This window comes from Mesoplodon mirus (assembly GCF_964341445.2).
Source record: "Mesoplodon mirus genome assembly, chromosome: 10".
Lineage (NCBI taxonomy): Eukaryota > Metazoa > Chordata > Mammalia > Artiodactyla > Ziphiidae > Mesoplodon > Mesoplodon mirus.
The window spans coordinates 34,512,301-34,527,771 of NC_138986.1; the positions used below are offsets into that span (position 1 = coordinate 34,512,301).

The 15,471-nt window shown below is 33.5% G+C and overlaps 1 protein-coding gene across 1 annotated transcript in view; it reads left to right on the top strand.

The window, feature by feature from the left end:
- Positions 1-344: 344 nt before the first annotated feature.
- Positions 345-15,471, top strand: part of THEMIS (thymocyte selection associated) — a 170,551-nt gene continuing 155,424 nt past the window's right edge. Inside the window, exon 1 of the mRNA XM_082633696.1 lies at positions 345-444. Coding sequence (XP_082489822.1) covers positions 354-444 — 91 coding nt within the window. The 5' untranslated portion in view covers positions 345-353. The remainder of the gene's footprint in view (positions 445-15,471) is intronic.

Here is a 15,471-nt window from a genome sequence, read left to right on the forward strand (position 1 = left end):
CTAGCCCCTGCTTGAGATGCACACCTGGACCAGCGACAAAGAGAGCTACTTGTCAGTTTTCGCTTTTTTGGCAGTGTCTGTTCAGATATGCTCACCACACCCCCATCCTGTTCTACTTCAGTGTTAAAAGGAAATGAAGCCACAATGAGAACTAAAAAGAGATGAAACACCTTTTGTCCCCTGCCTCCTCACTGCCCTCCCCACACAGAGCTACTCCACCCAAGTCGGGCTCCAGTGTGACATTCCTGCCTGAGAAAGGAATGATGAGGTGAGACTACAGTTGCAGACAAGTGACACCCAGAAGTCAAAAGCTTCTGTAAGTACCAGGTCTGCACAAGACCCAAGCCAAAGCAATGGCATTGTCGCTGGAAGAATTCATCCACTCCCTTGACCTCAGGACCCTCCCCAGGGTCCTAGAAATCCAGTCAGGCTTCTATTTTGAAGGTAAGCACCTTCCCATCTCTGGCTAGAAAGTGCTCATAAGGTATATACTCTTGGGAATTTTAGTGGAAATTTTTAACAGAATATATGAATTCTGTTAGAGGAAAAGTGGTCATCAGGGAAAGTAATTAACTGAGGAATGGTCGAGACCCAATAGTATTGGAGAAAGAAGAAATGAGATAGGACTCTGGGGGGTGGATAGGGACTAGGAATTGAGTGAAGCTTCTTGGCCTTCAAATAGTTCAACACGAATGATGAATTATTTCTGCCTTTTCTTTGAAATTGGTTGTAACTCGAGTGAAAAGTTAAGTTTTCCATATCTATGTTTCTAGAATATAAAATATAGTTTTAAAAAAAGCAACTATTAAAAGCACAGCATTTAGAAAGAAAAATTCACCAAACTCTTAACCACTTCTAAAAGTTGCTTGTATCAGCGCTTCTCTCACTCTTTCTGTAGTGGCCTAACTTCCAATTTCTTAAATAATGGCATTCTTATTTGAAGGTATAGAAGTTAATGTTCACTAATTGCAAGGTAATTTTTAAAGAATCTATGGCAGAGTTCTAAAGTCAGAGTTCAGCTAAGATTATTGAATAAGTTAGTGTGCCTTGTTGTAACTTACTGTATTAATTCAGTAAAAGAGCATTAAGACCTACAACACATGCAACGCATACCCTAGAATATTTAAGCAGTGGTTTGAATACATGTAAGACAGAGTCATTTTCTGGGCAAATATGCATTTTTGGTTCCCAGAGTCGTAGAATTGAGGTAGTAGTAGAGTTAAATACAGACAAACTACTGGGAAGATGAAGAATTTTTGGTAGGCAAATCTTTCCCTTTTATAGACAAAATAATTTTTGGGGTATTATGAAATAAAACAAAGCTTGACAAATGTCAGACCCAGTTCATACACACACACACACACACACAAAAGCACACAGACACACACCTGTAGGCAATGAATTGGTGCAGGCAGCCTTCAGTTTTATATAGACCGTTTTGTTTAATTCATTTGTAAATTGATTATTTTGAATCAGACCATATTTTTCCATATATATAATATCATGAAATGTATCTTTGTTCTTAAGCTGGCCCCAAGTCATTTTCTTGTCTCATTTTTTTGTGCTTTTGAGGTTTCTCATAAGAAAGTTCTTCTTCATGTTCGGTTTACAAAGATATTTTCCTATTTTATTTTATATCAACTTTACAGTTTTATATTTCACATTTAATTTTTAAACTATGCCATGAAGGGGAGAGGAATCCAATTTTAGCTTTTTTCCGTATAGTAACCACAATGTCTCAGCACCATTTACTAAGCTAGTTATCCTTTCCCCTTTGATTTGTGTTGTTGTCTTAAAATTATGCTCACATCTGGGTTGGTCTGTCTCTGAAGTATCTCTTCTATGTCATTAGTCTGTATTTTCTCAATTGTGTTGACGCATTGTTTTTGTAACTATGGCTCTAGAATAATAGTTCCTGTAGAAACCAATCTCTTGTTTTTACTCCTTTATTCTAAGTTGATGTAGCTATTCATAGACCTTTCAAACATGTCTTTAAATAAATCAACTGATTACTTTAAAAATCCAACTGAAATTTGTATTGGATTATATTGATTTTATAGATTAACTTGGGAAGAATTGAGTCTTACACTAAGTCTTACTAAAGAACATAGTCTCTCCATGTGTTCAGACTATCTTCATCTTTTAATACTTTACTATTATGTTATACCTCAATTAAGAGAAAGAAGCGTACACCTTGATGAATTTTCACAAATTAAGTACATTCATGTAACCACCATCATGGTCAAGAAATAGAAACTTACAAGTATTCTGGAAGTTCCATCTTATACCCTTTCTCAATCATTATCCACATTCCTCCCCAAAAGTAACCATTATCATGAATTTTGCCCATGTATGAACTTTATATTAATGGAAAATTATAATATGTATCTTTTTATGTTTGACATATCTGTTAATATTATCTTTGTAAAATTAATCCATGCTCTTCTATATAGCTTATTTATTCCAGTGTGTATAATATTCCATTGGATGAATATATCACAGTTTATTTATCCATTCCACTACTAATGGACATTTGGATTATTTCCAGTTGGAGATGTCAACAGTAATGTTGTCATGAACATTCTTGTACATGTGTGTTCACATGTGTATAGCATTCAACTGGGTGTATAAATGCGAGGAATTGCCACATCACACAGTGTGTATATGTTCAGCCTGGGTAGGTAATGGAAAACAAGTTTCCTAAGTACTAATAGTTATACCACTTTACATTCCTACCAGCAGAATATGAGAGCTCTAATTAACCCATATTTTTGACAATACTTGATATTATCAGTCTTTTTAAAGTAATTGAGATTTAATTTAGGTATAACATTGTATTAGTTTCAGGTATACAAAATAATGATTCAATATTTGTATGTATAGCAAAATGATCACCACAGTAGGTCTAGTTAACATTTATTACCACATGTAATTACAATTTTTTTCTTGTGATGAGGACGTCTAAGATTTACTTTCTTAGCAACTTTCAGAACCTGGCTGTCTCCTCAAAAGCCAAGGATTTAATTATGTAAGTGATAAGCACTGGGTTTTTAAAAAATCTCCCTGATGATTAAAAATGCAGCCAAATTTGAGAACTACTACTGTAAAATTGGTTCTCCCATTTGTTATTAGCAGTGCATTGGTTTAGAGAGAATTCACATCATTTTAAATGAAGTCTTCTGATCCATGAACCTAGTATATCTGTCTAGTTATATGAATAGACCTCTTTTCACTCCTGTCAATAACATTTTATAATTTTTATTTGTGGAGTTCTTACATTTCTATTTCAGATTTATTCTTAGTTATTTGATTTTTTAAATTCCATTATAAGTGGTATCTTTTGAAGTTTTCATTTTTTCTTTGTTGTGTTTGTTGAATTCTAAGAATATATCTTTAGATTATTTTAGATTTGTTATATACACATTTAAGTTTTCTGTGTATATTGATTGAATCTTATGTCTTCTTTCCAATGATTGTACTTTATTTTCCTTCAGTTGAAGTACTAGCTAGTGCTTCTAGTATAATATTGAATAAGAGTAATGATAAAGGACCTCCTTGTCCCACTCACAACCATAGAGAGAAAGTTTTAATAATTTATCATTAAATATAATGTTTGTTTAGTTTAAAGAAGTTTCTAGTTTTTTACCAGTTTTTTAAAAAGTCATGAATGTATGTTTAATTTATCAAATATTTTTCTATAACTTTTGTGATAATATGATTTTTTACATTGACGTTTTTTGAATGTTAAGCCATTTATTTGTGGAATAAAATCAATTTGGTGATATATCACTGAATTCAGTTTATTAGTTGTAAAGAACTTTTATATTTCTTTTAGGGTTGAAATTGGCTTATAATTTTTATTTCTTATAACATCCTACCGAGGTTTTTGTGTTATGTTGAAATTATAGAACTTCTTGGTTAAGTCTTTTTCTCTCCTTCTAAAGATATTATATAAATTAGATGTCATTTTTTATTTAAATATTTAGTAGAATTCCAAATGAAGCCATTCTGAGCTGGGATTTCTAAATTAGACATGTTTTTAATTATGACTTCAGTTTTTTAAACAGTAAGGTCTTCCCATCCATGAGCATAGTTTATCTCTCATTAAAACAAACAAACAAACAAAAAGCTCATTTTTGGGATCATGTATTAGAATTTTAAAAATATGTCTCCATAGAGATCTTGTGTATTCTAAGCTAGTTCCAAGAATGCAGACACGTACACATACTATATTACTATGTTGATAGATATCGTATTTCCTCTGTTCTCACTGGTTACCACTGAAGTGGAAAAATGCAGGTGAATATTATTAGCAGTACTGATGAACTCTCATTAATTCTCGTAGTTTATCTTTTTTATTTCTCTGGTTTTTCTAAATAGATATTGATGTCATTAGAAAATATCGAGTTGTGTCTCTTCCCTACTATGTTCTACAACTGTCCGTTTTTTCTTACCTTCATAGTATAGTCCAGGGCCTCCAGTACTGTGTTAAATAATGGGAATTCTGAATCATAAAGAAAATGCATCTAAAATTCCTCCATTAAGTATAATGCTCTAGAACTGGTGTTTAACTATCACTAAATTAAGCAAGTTCCTATCTATTCCTTTCTAGGTATTTTCATAATAAATAGGTATTGAACTTAATACTGTATCATTGACTAAGATAATAACGTGGTTTGGTTTCTTTAGTCTGCTAATGTAAATTACCTTTAAAGACTTTTCAAATTGAAAGATCCTTTCATATTATACATATATACATTTGAAATACAGTGTAGGAGTTTGATATTATATTTAAGATTTTTGTATTTGATCGTAATTGAAATGAGCTAATAGACTCATCTTCTATTTTAGATTCAAGATAACACTAGCTTTCTAAAATGAGCTACATAGATTTTGTTGTTTTCTATTTTCTGAGGTATTTGCAAAAAAAAGAAATGGGCTTTAAACACTTCCTTTAATTTGATAGAATTCTGTAAGAACTACTGGACATGGAATTTTTTGGAGGGAAATCAGAATTTGGTTTTGTTAAAATTCTCTGTTGTTTTGCTTCTCTCATTGATTTCTGACTTGATCTTCATTATTTTCTTGCATCCTCTGTTTTCTCTCTTGCTCCTTTTCTAGCTTCCTAGTTTAAATCACAGTCATTTTAAAAACGTTTCTTGCTTCTTGGTAAGTGTGCTTAAACCTGTATTTTTCTCTAAATATTTCTTTGTTTCCCATAAATTTTGCCATGTAGTATTTTCACTCTTACTCAGTTCTAAGAACATTTTTTCCTTTTAAATCCAATGGCTATTTATTTAATTTACTGATAATATAAAATTTCCTTTAGCTGTTCTTTGCTTTTAGTTACTAATTCTATTGTATGTTGTTAGAGAACAATAGTCTGTATTATATTATTGTTCCTTTGAAATTGATTCAGGCTTCCTTTATGACATGAAACATGTCCTATTTTGGAAATATTTCATATGAGCTCAAAAAAGCATGTTTTGTTGTTTAGTACACTATCTCTCTATATATACCAAATAGCTTGTTTTTAATTGTTTTGTTCAGATCTTGCTCTCACTGCTTATTTTTCTTCTGCTTTACCTGTCATTTTCTGAGAGGGTTATGTGAAATAGTCCTTCAGCAGTTCATTTTTCTAGTTCACTCCTCATTTCTTTCTATCTTTTGTTCCATCATATTTTTGAGGTTTAGTTGTTGCATGTCCTTATGCTATGAGGGTTATATCTTCAACTCTATTATTATCATCCGTTTCCCTATATAGCTTTTTATTAAGTCCTATTTTGTTTGATAATCATATTGCTACTCCAGTTTTGTTTGGAATATTTTTTTCTAAGCATTTATTTCCATTTTTTGGGTGTCTCTTGTTTTAAGTGCAAGGAAACATATTCTTCCTCCTCTTGATGCTTTCTCGTGTTGGTGCAGGAAGTGGAACCAGGCTTCACCCATGCTGTGGTGATGACTCCATGACAGGAGATTTTTGGGGAATGGAGGTTTGAAGGAACTTGAGGAAGGCGACATGAAGTCATGTAAGGTTCTGTGGTACCCAGTTTACAACAACAATGATAATAGGCAGCATGATACACTCAATAGCATGTTGCTCAGGCACTTATTGGATTGCCCTACGTCATGAGATAAGGCATAGATCTGTGTGTTATAAACTCAGGACTTGGCCTCCTGACTGTTTACACATGAGAGATGATTTCATGGTCAACTTACAACATTCAACATTTGCTTTGTCCCTCTCTTAAGAAAAAAAAAAGCTTCATCATAACCTTGAAAATTGATGTGAAGTTTTTTTTTTTGATGTGAAGATCAATTGAGCTATTGTATACAAAATAGTTAGCAAAACGGCTGACCAATAGAAATCTTGCAGTAAATCTTAACTATTATTATTGTGATTACCATAATATTGGCATATTATGAGGAAAACTGAGCAACCATTTCTAAAAAGTAAAACTAATTTGAATTCCGCTACTGCTGCATATCCCAACATAAGTTAAAATGGAGAAAAAATACTAAAAGTTAAAATATTAACAATAAAAGTGCTCAAAGAAGCCACAGAAGAATATTAAACTAGGGACTCTAAAAGATGAAAACATCGAATTTATGAAATAGAAAACTTCCTTCTTGAAAAAAAATTACATAAATGTGGATGAAAGACAAACTACAAACTGGGAAAATATTCACTATATATATAGCAGATAGAATGTAAATATCCTCAGTGTATAAGGAATTTATTAAATAACAATAAACAAACCTGAATATAAAATTTTTAAATGGGAAAAAGATATAAAAGGCAGCTTACATGCCAGAATCATATAAAAATTTTCAAATTTACTAACAATAAAATACAAATAAAGCACTAAATCACTCAGTCATTTCTTAGGTCACAGATATTAAAAATCCACAAAACCCAATGTAGGTGTGAATGTGTAGAAATGAGGGGAGGCACAGGCGGTGGGTGTGTAAATGGTTACAGACTTTTTAGGTCTCAACTGGGCAATAAGCATCCACGTATAACATGTACATAAACATCTGACCTCTAGAAAGTAACTTAAAATATAATTACAAAAAGCAAAAATGATTATATTACAATGATCATAGCAGCATGTTTTATAGACAAACATCAAGTGAGCCTCAGCATGGACTAGCTTATATAAATTACAATAACACATTATCAAGCATTGTTCAAAAGCCTAGAATCATGGAGGGGATGGGGTAAGCCACTACCCTATTGGAGCTTATGTTCCAACAAATGACAAACAACCCACAGGTTTAAAATATACACAAGTACCATGAAGATCTAAATAGGTAGAGAGTAAAGCAAAGCAGAGGGAAGAGATGATCTTTTGATAGGGTGATCAGGGCAGATATCTCTGATGAGATGAAATTTGAGCAGAGGCCAGAATAAACTAAGCTAATGAGCCTTGCACATTTCTGGAAGAACATTTCTGCTGAGGACAGAGCAAGTGCAAACCACATAACAGATTTCTTCATCTAATTAAGAAACAAAGAGGAGACAGTGAGGATAAAGCAGAGCAATTGAAGGGAAGTGTAGTGGGAGATGAGGCTGAGGACGTGGGGATGTACAAATTTTGTAGGCCTTAAGGCCATGGAACACATAATTTAGTACAGAGTGGGGCTGGGGAAGCAGGTGGAGACCTCTAAGATAAAATGATCAGGGAAGGCCACTCTAAAGAGCTGATTTAGTAGCAGAGACCTGAATGTTTAGAAGGAATCAGACAAGAAAATATCCAGGAGATAAGTGTTCCAAACAGAGTGAACAGCTAGTGCAAACATTTGGGGGCCCAAAGGGGCTTAGTCTGAGGAAGAGAAAAATATCCCTGTACCTTGAACATACAGAAGAAAGCAGAGAGGAAATCTTATGAGAAGAGGTTTAAGGAGTGGGCAAGAGCATTTCAAGGAGTTTAGATTTTATCAGTGCTAATGACCAGTTTGCAGCAAGAGATTGACAGGACCTGATCACCTTTTTAGGAGAATCATTGGCTGCTCTGGTGTTAGTGGGGTAAAAGTGGGTTGAGACACATTAGGACCATGTAATAATCCAGAAGAGAGATCATGGTGCCTTCATTCAGCTGGAAGAGAAATGACCAATCTAGGATATGCTTTGGAGGTAGAAATGTCAAGACTTGCTAATGGATTTGATATGAGGTGTGAGGAAGGGGAAGACTAAAGGATGCATGGGAGGACTTTGACCTAAATGATTAGGTTTGTGCATTTGACAAAGTTGTGAAGATCTGGGGAGAGAGAATTTTGGTGGAAAAAATAAATTATATATAATTTATTTTTATTTATAATATAAACCTTACTATATCAGTTTCTTTATTGATATTTATGGTCATTCTAAGGCATACAAAATAATTAAAATTGTAAGAGGATAAAGTAAATATAAAATTAATAGTATTTTAAACAATTTAAATTTAAATTTTTATTAATAATAAAACCCGTTTTCTCTCATAAAAGTTAACTTTGTTATAACATATTAACTATTATTGAACATTATTGAAAATATTAAACATTTCCATTACTGAATACTTCAATATTTATAAAAATGTTGATTTAATATCGTGATAGACTGATTCAAAGACATAGCTCTAATAATGTATTTATTTCAGTACTTATAAATAATAGCTCTTAAAGATATCTTATAAAGGTCCAGTATACAGCATGTATACACCATATAAAATATATGCTTAGGGAAGATTTATCATTAATGTTGGTGGCCATCAATCCATATGTGAAATAACCTTCTTTATAAATCTGGTTTTGGCAGTTTCTTTAGACAGCAATTGTATGTAGCTGATGACAAGTTTGTACTAGGAATAGAAGTGTCATTCTGCCATCTTCTTGATAGGGTCTGCAATTTTCAGTTCTCAGATGTCTCTGTAGGCATCTTACAAAGTTATTGTCTATTTTGTGAGAGTTGAAATTAGATTATAATAATTCTTAAAACAACTTTACTTGACACATGTAAAATCCATTATATGGAAGTATTGCAAGTATATGAATGAATTAGGACAATTCTTTTAACTCTCATTCTTTTGGAATTCCCAATCTGTCTCAATATATTGTGGACTATACATGTCATGTGACCATCTGATGTAGGAATAAATTAAGATTTCTTTATTATTAAATACTAATGGAGTTTAAAATTAAATTTTAGAAAACCTTTGTATTAAATATTAGTATAGGTTAATTTTGTTTATATAAAAATGAGTATGAATTGAAGGTCTAATATTTTCTTCTCTTATCTCACATCTTGTAAAAATAATTATCATAGATTTTTCTCTTTCTTTCAAGTACATCATAGAATTGGGCTTCCCTACACTTTTGTGGCCATAGGACTTGCATTGGCCAATGTAATGAGAGCAGAGATAAAGTGTATCATTTTGGACTGATGCTTTAAGAACTAGTTCATAATTTAACATATTTCATCCTAGTAGATCATGTCAAAATGGAGCCTTCAACAGTCTGGGTCCCTAAGTAACTATAATTATTAGAGACTCTGCCCTCACCCACTTGAACTGGACATGTAATGAAATGAGAAATACACCTTTGTTACTTTAACCTCTGAGAATTTGAGGTTGTTCGTTATCTCAGCATAACAAAATTTCCTTACTGATATAAGTTATATTTATTATGACTGGAACTGTACTTACTATCAGTTAAAAAAATTAGACATTAGACATTCTGGAGAGAGTCATATAATGCCAGGAAAGTTAGTTGGTAATAATGTTACCGCGTGTTTATGGAAAGGTGAGTTCGCCACTCTGTATTCAGGAAATATCTGTTGCTTCTTTGACTATTCTGCATATTGCTAACATTACCATCTATCACTATTTTTTTTTTTTTTCGGTATGCGGGCCTCTCACTGTTGTGGCCTCTCCCACTGTGGAGCGCAGGCTCCGGACGCGCAGGCTCAGCAGCCATGGCTCATGGGCCTAGCCGCTCCGCGGCATGTGGGATCTTCCCAGACCGGGGCACGAACCCGTGTCCCCTGCATCAGCAGGTGGACTCTCAACCACTGTGCCACCAGAGAAGCCCTACCATCTATCACTATTTACTTCATATATGTAACCAGTTTGGTGTTGACTTAAAATTTTTGCAAAAACAAAGTTTGTTTGCATTATGATCTTGTTCAATGAACTGGATATTGAAAAAAATTCTATTTTTCTCTATAGAAATAATACATGCACATGGCTAGAAAGTTGGACAAAGTAGAAGCACAAATATTCAATAACTTCATCAAATAGAGAGAAATATGATTAACATTTTGATGTATTATCTTCTAATTTTTTTAAAAGTATGAATTAACTTTTAAAAGGAGAAAAATTGATGCCAATTTTCCCCCCATGCTTTATCCAGAATATCACCACTCGCACTGCAACCTCCATCTTCCCCCTTGGTTCAAATCATCATAACTTATTGCCAGGATTATCAAAATAGCCACCTAATTTGTCTCCCTACTTCTCTTTCACTCCTGAAGTCTATTCTCATAGCATCCAGAGTCATGCTTTTAAGTGGTATGCCAGATTATGCCATTCCTCTGTTAAAGAACCTCCTATAGCTCTCCCATTTTTTCTTAAAATAAGGACCTTATATTGGGTAATAAGACCTTTTATTTTTCTCTCCTTACTCCCATTATTTCTTTGAGTTTATTGTTTACTAATCTTCTCCTTCTTGCCGCACTGACCTCCTCACTGTTCCTCAAACTTGAGGTTGTGCTCCAGCCTTAAAGCTTTGCTCACACTCTTCCCTTGGGTTGGCAAGCTCTTCAACCAGATGTCAACTTGGCTAACTCCTTTTTCTGTGAGGCTTACCTGACCACCCTATTTAATACTGCAAATTTTCTGTTCCTCCTTCGCTATATTCCCTATCCTCATTATTATATTCTTCATTTTTTTGAACCAAAACACTATCTTCTTATATATCATGTAGGTTATTATTTATTGTTTATTTTTCTATCCTTTCCCATTAGATTTTTCTTACAGCTTAATTGATGTATAATTTTTTTTTTTTTCGGTACGCGGGCCTCTCACTGTTGTGGCCTCTCCCATTGCGGAGCACAGGCTCCAGATGCACAGGCTCAGCGGCCATGGCTCACGGGCCTAGCCGCTCCGCGGCATGTGGGATCTTCCCGGACCGGGGCACGAACCCGTGTCCTCTGCATCGGCAGGCGGACTCTTAACCACTGCGCCACCAGGGAAGCCCGATGTATAATTTTTTAAACCATAAAATTCATCCATTATAGGTATTCAATTCAATGATTTTTAGTAAATTTATAGAGTTGTGCAACCACCACCAATTTTAGACTATTTCCATCACCTCAAAGAAGTCCCTTGAGCTATTTGCCAATCATTATTGCTTACATTTCCAGCCCCAGACAACCACTGCTCTGCTTTCTATCTATAAATTTGCCTTTCCCGGACATTTCATATAAAATAAATCACACAGTATGTAGTCTTTTGAAACTAACTTCTTTTACTTAGCTTAATGTTTTTAAGGTTCATCTATGTTGGAGCATATATTAATATTCTGGTGTGTTTTTGTTGCTAAATAGTATTTTATGTATGGATATACCACATTTTGTTTATCCAACACCAGTTAAAGGTCATTTGTATTATTTCCCTTTGGAGATAACATGAATAATGTACCGTTTTATGTTCCCATTTACAATGTATTTGGATTCCAATTTCTCCAAATCCTTACCAAAACTTGGTACTGTCTTTTGTATTATAGCCAAAGGTATCTCATAGTAGTTTTAATTTCATTTCCTTAATGACAAGTGATATTGAACATTTTTTTCCTGTGCTTATAAGCAATTTATTTGTCTTTTTTGAAATAAAATGTCTCTTTTTTTTTGCCAATCTTTGTCCTCTTGTTATTGAGCTATAAGACTTATTTCTGTATTCTGGATATTTGATTTGCAAATATTTTCAGTTATATAATTGAAAATATTTTCTTCCCTTCTGTGGCTTGTCTTTTCACTTTCATAATATTATCTTTTGAAACAAAAAGGTTTTAAATTTAGAAGCCCAATTATCAATTTTTTTTAGGGCTCATACTTTTGTTATCATGTTACCTAACCCCAAGTCACAAAAATTTCCTCCTGTTTTGTGTTGGGGGCCTACCAGATCACTCCCAGTCTTGTTGATTTTCTAGAAATACAGAACTCAGAAAACCTGTTATACTCAGAGTTATGGTTTATCACAGGGAACGAATAGAAACTAAAGCCAGCAAAGGAAAAAGGCATATATGGCAAGGTGTATGAGAAAACAGGCACAAACTGTCAGTTATCCTCTCCCAGTGAAGATACATGGATAGTGCTTAATTCTGCTAGCAATGATGTGTCACAACAAGGACAAAGTGTTTCCAGTTAGGGAAGCTCATCTGTGCCTTTGTGTCCAATGTTTTTATGGGAGCAGTTACATAGGCATTGAGGATTTGTGTGACTGACCTTAGCTACTGGGTCTCTAGGCCCTCTAGAGATTAAGTGGTATGATCCAGGACCCCAAGTGAACAAAAACAGGCATTCACCATAGATCACATTGTTCCCATAAACTATCTGGTGTGGCCCAAGATCCCAGATATACAGAAACACTCTATCTGGCAGGATATTCCAAGGGCTTAGATGTTATCTCTCAGGAGCCAAGCAAGGGATAGTCCTTTCTTTGAAATGTGCAGAGTTTGAGCACCCCAAGTAATAGTTAACCCATTACTGCACAGGTTTTTTTTATAAGAGTTTTATCTTATCTTTAGATCTAAGATCCATTTGAGTTAGCCAGAATTTTCAAAAGCCTTAATTCCAAGTAACAGAAGAATTAATCAACTTTCTACACAGTTACAAAGCATGCAGGGGATGATTTAAGTACAACAAGCTCTCTCTAGCTGAGAGAGGTGAGGGGGTTAACCAAACATATCTGGGTGAATGGCTTTCCAAGTTGAGAGAATATCTTTAGCGAAGTATTACGGTGAGAGTGTGTTGGCATATTCCAGAAAAAGTGAGAAACCAGTAAGGCTGGAAGGAGGAGGAGAGTGAACAGAAATGATATCAGAGAGGAAATGGTGGAGAACCATATATGGTCCTTTTGGATATTGTAAGAGTTTTACTCTTAGAAGAATTGGGAACTTGGAGATGTCAATCTACATTAGCAAAAACAACTAAAGCAATGCTAGAACTCTTCGCTTCACTATGGCTAGAGACTCCATTAGCCATTTCTTTTGTTTATCAAAAAGAATACTGATGAAACCACATGTACATTTGCAGAAGTCAGAGCATAGTTTTGCTTAAATAAACCCATAAATATAATGTTCAGAAGTGCTTCTTATAGCAATTTTTAAATACCATGAAAATGTTCTTCCCTCTTGGGAAAAGTAAGATTTGGAGGAGGTAATATTTTTAAATATTGTGTTTTGAATATAGTAAATATCATATTTCTTTTTCCTGACAAAATATGTTAAAATCATGGAAATTATTCCTTTAAATTGTATATCTACCTCCCTTCATTTCTTCCTTCTATCCTTCCTTCTACAAAATGAATAGAGTTTGATTCTTGCCCTTAAGGCCTCCTTAGGCCAGTGAAAGAAGATAGATTTTAAAAAAATCAATATTTGTGATACAATGTGAAAGGTGCTTTAATAGATATAAACTGTTTTGAGAACACTGGGAACTTACCACCCAAACAGCTTATCACACAAAAAACTTACCAAGAGGTGGTGATTTTTTTTTCTGCAGCCTATATAGAAGATGAGCAGGCAAATAAGAAAATTTCAGAATGAGAGAAAAGTGTTTAGATCATTTTACAAGTTTGGAAATTCGAAATATGATCCAAGAACAGCTCAGGGAATAATAGGTGATCAGATAATTTGTGGTCATATTTTAAGTGGCTTCTGAACTATAATAAGGATATTGAATTTATGCTGTAATCAATAGGAACCTTTAAAAGGATATTATTTTTATAACGTGTTTTCCTGACTGTAAAAAAGTAGATCACGTTCACTGTAAGTTTGAAAATTATAGATAAAGCTAAAGAATTTCTGAAATGTTTAAGGCAAAAAAATCATCTCAGATGGTAGATTAGACATCCATTCCAATAGAGGTTTACTAGATGGATATGAGACAAACAACAAGGAGCTAATAGCAGCTACAAATAGAAGGGAAAAGACAGGATCGGTGGTCTTTTTGGGTAGAATATTCTGAACTTGACAATTTATGAGAAGCTGTGAGCAAGAGGGAGGGGTTGATGACAGACTGGAGGTTTCTGGGCTAAGTAAACGTGGTAGGTGATAAAAATATTACTTATAAGACTTGCCACAAGAGCAGCAGTCGTTTTGGAGATAGAGGCATGATTCAGTTACATTCCAAAGAGTATGAAGCTCCTGTCGGACATTCAGATGCAGATGAACAATAACCCCAAAAAATGTATGTCTGAAGTAAAAAGCATAGTAAAATTCTCAGATTTAATATTACAGAATAGTAAGTGCATGAAAGAAGTTTGTTTCAGGGATTGCCCTGTAGTCCATGTGTCAGGTCAGAAGAAATATGTGGATCTCAAAGAACACCAACATGGAAAATATGGATAGAGGAGGAGTTGGTCAAGCCAAAAAAAAAAAAAAAAAAAAAAAGAAAAAAGAAAAAAAAAGTCTCTGTTGGAGGAGAAACAGGAGAAAGTGGGCTAGTTTGTCAATGAAAATAAATGAATTAGAGCACTAGAATGAGAAAGTGTCAGAGATAAATGTTTGTTATCAGCACATAGTTTATGGTAGCTTAGTGATTATGATTATAGCTCTAAATACTGAAGGATTATTATGGGCCAGGTATCTTTGTATAGATTTGGGTGTGTAAGCATATGTAATACATGTATAAATGTATTTTATATATGTATATGTCTATACATAAATGTATGTGAATATATCTAATACAACACATTAGCACAATTTAATTAAATAATACTTTATATATTCTCATCTATACACATATTTAGTACAAGTACACATATATATTTAATCTTATTAAATTTTTTAATTAATTGTATTATAAAGATATTTAATCCTTGGAGTTATCTGCTGAAATTATTATTATTATTTATATTTTCAAGTCACCTGTTTGCCTATTTGCCCCAGGGATAAAACTTATAGTGAAGTTTATTCTTGCTCTGCCTACCTGAAGAGTTTAAAAAATTCTATAGTGAATCTTATCCTTAGAGAACCATCAATGCTTTTAGAAATTTTATAACTATTTACTGTTTGACTATACAGTTGGGTTATAAACATACACAAGAAATAACTTGAATTAGATAAACACTTGTTTTGTATTTTAATATCTTATTACTGGTTACAATTGCAGTTTGATAAGTATTGAAATATGACATTAAAAAATTAAACCAGTTAGACAAGTATATTGAATAGCGATAGATAGTGAATTATGCATTATATGAACATGACTTT